Source organism: Gavialis gangeticus, unplaced genomic scaffold (genome assembly GCF_001723915.1).
Source record: "Gavialis gangeticus isolate Ggan-Ray unplaced genomic scaffold, GavGan_comp1, whole genome shotgun sequence".
Taxonomy (NCBI): Eukaryota; Metazoa; Chordata; order Crocodylia; family Gavialidae; genus Gavialis; species Gavialis gangeticus.
In genome coordinates, this window is record NW_017729025.1 from 77,577,498 (window position 1) to 77,582,608 (window position 5,111).

Genomic DNA, 5,111 nt, shown 5'->3' on the forward strand with positions numbered 1-5,111 from the left:
GGCCCATGTTCATCTTGGAGTCAATAATGACTCCAAGATCCCTTTCTGCCTCCGTGCTCTCGAGTAAGGAGTTCCCCATTGTGTAAGTGTGCTGCTGGTTCCTACTGCCCAAATGCAGCACCCTGCACTTGTCCGTGTTAAAACGCATCCTGTTCCTGTTAGCCCACCCCTGTAACCTATCCAGTTCCCTCTGCAATCTCTCCCTCCCTGCTAGCGTGCTCACCTCCCCCCAGATTTTGGTGTCATCAGCGAATTTAAACAGGTTACTATCCACCCCATCATCCAGATCGCTGATGGGGCCTTCTGTTTCATGTTTGGCATTACTTTAACCAGGCAAGAAAGTGGAATTACTGGAACCTCCCTCCCAATGCACTAGTAGATTTTCTGTATTGGAGGCTGCAGTGATTCACACAAAACATATCAGCACCAGTATTTTAATGGAGAGCACTTAGTCATTTCTTGGTGTCTCCTCAATTAACTTAGGGACTTGTTACACATTACATCGTGAGCTGCTCAAATGTTGATTGGTGCTAGTGCTTAATTGTGTTTGGAGCAGTCACCTTCAGCCCAGGACAGGCCTGGAGGACTGAAAGGTAAGAATCCCCTGCCTCCCCCTCCCCCGCCATTCTGAGATTCACCCTCGCCTCTGGGGCACCCATATTTTTCCCCTCACACACACACCCTGGAGCCCCATCCCCCTGTCCCAGGGACTTTCCCTCCACCCCCCTCCCATCTGTCCCACCTCTCCTACTTACTTGTGGCTGCCTGCGCTGTCTGTCCCAAGGGAGCAGGTAGGGAAGGGTTAACCTGCCTTCCTGACCCTGCCGCCACTACTGCCAGGCTGCTGCTCTTCTCCAGGCTGAGCCCGGCCTAGACAATAGCAGTAGCAGAAACAGCAGGGCAGGCAGGCAGGCTAACTGTTCCTTACTCCCCTGGGATAGACAGTACAGGCAGCTATAGGTAAGCGGAAGCAGAGGGGAAGTGAGCAGGAATCTGGGGTGCTAAGGGGTGGGGGGGAAGTGGGTAGGGTGTTTACCCTAAGGTGTAGCTTACAGTGGCTACACATTGTGTAACATGGTCCAGAGATAAACCTAGGCTGGAGTGGCATAACTTTATGCCACCTAAAGAGTGCTTAAAATTATTTTGTATTAATGTGTGGACGATCTAGGTGTTGAGAGCATGAGGAGGTGCCTAAAATGAACATGTAACAAGGCCTCTAGGTGTCTTATTTTACAAGTATTATTATGTTTTAACAGCTTATCCAAAGTGGGAAAGGTGAAGCTATTCGAATCAGGTCAATCCTTCGTTCCCTAGTACCCACAGAAGACTTGGTTGGGATCATAAGCATACCACTAAAGCTATCAACAGTTAATAAAGGTAACTTCAGTGTATCATAATGTAGACTTTTCAAATTATTTAAATGTGCAGAAGATTTTTTTATGTGCTTTCTTTGGATTTTAACCTAAAGTAAACCCTTTGTGAGTACGACATCACTTAATTCAACAGAGCGATGTTCATGCATACTCTGCAAATATTTCACTACATTTTACATGATGTTGAAACCATATGCTTTCTGCTATACAGATGGAGGCTTCATGTCTTTGCAGACTTTGAAAATCAACCACTGATGTAATTTTCCAATTTTAGCTACCCTAATCTGCAATTAGTGTCTTAAGTGCATTTCTCCAGTCTGCATGTGTACACATTTGTGTTTTTAATTCTTTTATATATAAATACTCTAAACATACATAGGGTTTGTTTGTATATAAATAAAATACTATATAGAAGTGGTTTACATTGCACTTTACATGTCCTTCGTGATTGAGAAAGCAAATATTTTAAATTGAAAATAACTCCTGGTAAAAATTGTCTTTTTGACTAGTGAAAGCTTTCATTGCATTGGAAACAGAATCCTCTATTTGTCCACTGAACAAGGACAGTAAGGAGCAGAAATATAGACTTTTCTACTGCTGTACCCTAGCAGTAAGAACTGTTTAGATCAGGGTGGCCAATCTGAGGTATGTAACAGGCTGGGAATGGGACAGGCAGCATAGTGGCAGATAGAAGAGGAAGCCTATAGCAAAGCAGCAGATCAGACAAGGCAGGGAGCAAAAAACAAAGGAGTTGATCAGTCAGGGGAAGGAGGTCACAGTGTCACTTAAGGAGGGTAAAAGGATAATTTGTGGCACGCCTGCCAAAAAGTTTAGCTCCCACTGGTTTAGCCCACCTCTGTAAAATAGGAGTTAGTTCTGTGTTACTATTCATCTGGCTCTTGGCTTCTCTACTGATAATATCTGCAATTAAGTGCTATCAACAATATATTTTTTTATATGTGAACATCATTGCCATTGGAACAGGACTAAAACTATTAAAAAACATTTCTGACTTAGGCTAAAAACAACTAGAAAATATCACTACTGGTTTAGATTCTAGACCAGTGAGCTAGGGCATTTTTACACATGCTCCAGGGTGGGGCACTTTAATTGGAGTGGTTCCAAGAGCTGCTTTAATTAAAGCATCAAGCAAGCTTTAGTGAAAGTGCCCCGCCACCATTTTGAAGTGCAGGGACACTGATACACAAGACACAGAGGCTGGCTAGAGCGCAATAATTACCATGCTCCAGCAGACATAGCACCTCCCTGCCCATCTACAGGCACCCCTTGAGATTAAAGTTACTATTTCCTATTCCACCTGTTTCCTCCCTCCCTGTCTCCTCTTTTTAAAAAAATATTACATCCTAGTCAGAAAAAGAGTGAGTTGTTGTTTTTGTTCTAAGTGATGCATTAAAAGCATAGTTGTCACACTAAGTTAGTGTTTTGTTTGTTCTAAATAATAACGAGCTGAGCTTCATGTGAGAAGTAGAATTAAGCTGCTTTACAGAGGCTTGAGTACTATTCTTTTTGACAGTTGATAGAAAACCAAACACAGAGGGTTTTCCAAGCAAGTCTGACTAAACTTCTGAAGAACAAAATATTTGCACAAAATCAAGAACTTCTATTACTGTTGTGAAACACGTTTTTATTCCAAAGAGAAGGAATAAAAAGAAGAGAAATACATTTTATGCTTTTTAGTTTTAAAGGAGACAATAGGATTTTCATCACTATCTTGGAGTGACATTTCTGTAGTCTGATATTCTTACTCTACAAGATATTCTGAATATGAAACCTGTTTTTCTTCATTTTCATATAGTAATTCTATATTTCATATAGTTATTACAAAACCATTGCAAGAATCTTTAAAATAGTGCACTGAGATGAACATTTTAATTACATACAATTAAATCTTTATTTGGGATTGAATTATTTAAATTTGTGATAGGATATTTTAACATCCCATTTTTTCCAGAGTAACAGATGTTGAGTGTCATGCATTTTGATTGTCCAAGAAAACTGAGCTTTTTTTTTGTTTTGCACTTGACATGTGCCCTAGGCATACAAGATTGCCCTCTATATTTTTCTAACCATCCTTTTTGCAATGTCTGATCATCTTTCTTTTTTTACATTGCTTATCTTTAAAAATGCTTTAAATATTTTTTTCATTTAGTTTATTGATTGAAACAAGAGACTTAGTAATTTAATTGCAGGCATAATTACACACACTTCTCATTAACCTCATGCTGAAATTGCACTTATTTAGTCTAATGGTTAATCTGACCTGGGGTACATTACAAGTTTTAAAAAGTTTTAAAATAGAAAATTATAATGAGATTTTTTTTAACTGAGCTACATTTTTTTGTAAAATAGAAGTTATAAAAAAAATATGTATATATTTTAGATGGCACAATCAATGAGCCGGACATGTCTGCAAGTTTCTGTCCTGACCACAAAGCACCCATGGTGCTATTTCTGGACCGTGTCTATGGTATTAAGGACCAAAGTTTCCTCCTCCACCTGCTGGAGGTTGGATTTTTACCAGACTTAAGAGCGTCTGCCTCCCTGGATACTGTAAGTATTTTGTTAGTGAGATTAGGTGTGTTTATTATGGATATTGGCTATATACATATTATAAAATATAATTCAAGAAGTAAACAAGTCTTTACATGCTCACTAATACCAGCAAACATGAATCATTTACTTGCAGTAAATGGCAATTTATATATTTATAGCACATACATTTAACTGAGAGTGTTCAGTAAAAAAACTGAAGGGGAAGCATCAAACCAGTTTTGATATAAAGATTTTACAGTATGACTGAAAAGCCAAAGTACCAGCACTTAAATGCAAAAAAAAAAAATGGGCATGATTTTTCCCTTCACTACCATATTATTTCTTTATGCATGTTCTTGAACCTCCTTAAACCTCCTTTGTGTGTGTATCTTATTAGGTTGTTCCTTTTTTCACTTTGAAAATCTGGTCACCAGTCACCCAGTTCCACTGCTCATTCAGACTGATGAAACATCTAAGGTTTTCAGTTCTAGCCTGGAAACATTATGAGAAGTGGCATTATAATAAGCTTTCCAGTATTTTCTTTTACCTTTCATTTAAGAAATACAATTTCCTGACAGATTAAATGAAACACTTTAAATCTGTGAGGTCTTTGTCTGTTGAAATGGGCATCCTTTTCAAACAGTTTGAACTGAACAAAAAAGATCTACATGTTTTGCATCCCCATGGAGATTTTGATTATTTATTCCTCTTTCTGTATTACCTTGCTTAATATTAATTAAAAGTACTTATAGGCTAATCTATGTGGTTTCTCCTTTTTCAGGTAAATCATAATGCACCTTTCTGCCACTTTATGTGTTGCCACATGCAGAGTACCCTATTCTCCACTACCTTGTACCTTGGTTACCTACATCAGTATAAAATAGATGTAAAAATTAGCAGTGGTGTGACTGGAGAATTCTGATTTGTTAGAAGATTATACTTAAGTTACATGTTCAAGGCAGTGATGATTCATGCCAGCCTACAGAACAGAGTGCAGACTGAGGGTATATACAAGCATGACATTTCTACTGATGGACACACAGTTTTTTAACAGTACTTCTTAGCACTAGGATGATTTCATCTGGCAGAAGAATTTTTATAATTTTTCCAAAACATAATATATTCTATTCCCCTGCCATAGGAAATCATACAAGTGCTAAGAGGCACTGTTAAAAATGACACTAA

General features: G+C 38.5%; 1 protein-coding gene across 1 annotated transcript in view; it reads left to right on the forward strand.

Moving 5' to 3' along the window:
* Positions 1 to 5,111, forward strand: part of RYR3 (ryanodine receptor 3) — a 666,405-nt gene that overhangs the window by 446,239 nt on the left and 215,055 nt on the right. The window contains exons 46-47 of the mRNA XM_019518966.1: positions 1,257 to 1,377; positions 3,775 to 3,944. Coding sequence (XP_019374511.1) covers positions 1,257 to 1,377; positions 3,775 to 3,944 — 291 coding nt within the window. The remainder of the gene's footprint in view (positions 1 to 1,256; positions 1,378 to 3,774; positions 3,945 to 5,111) is intronic.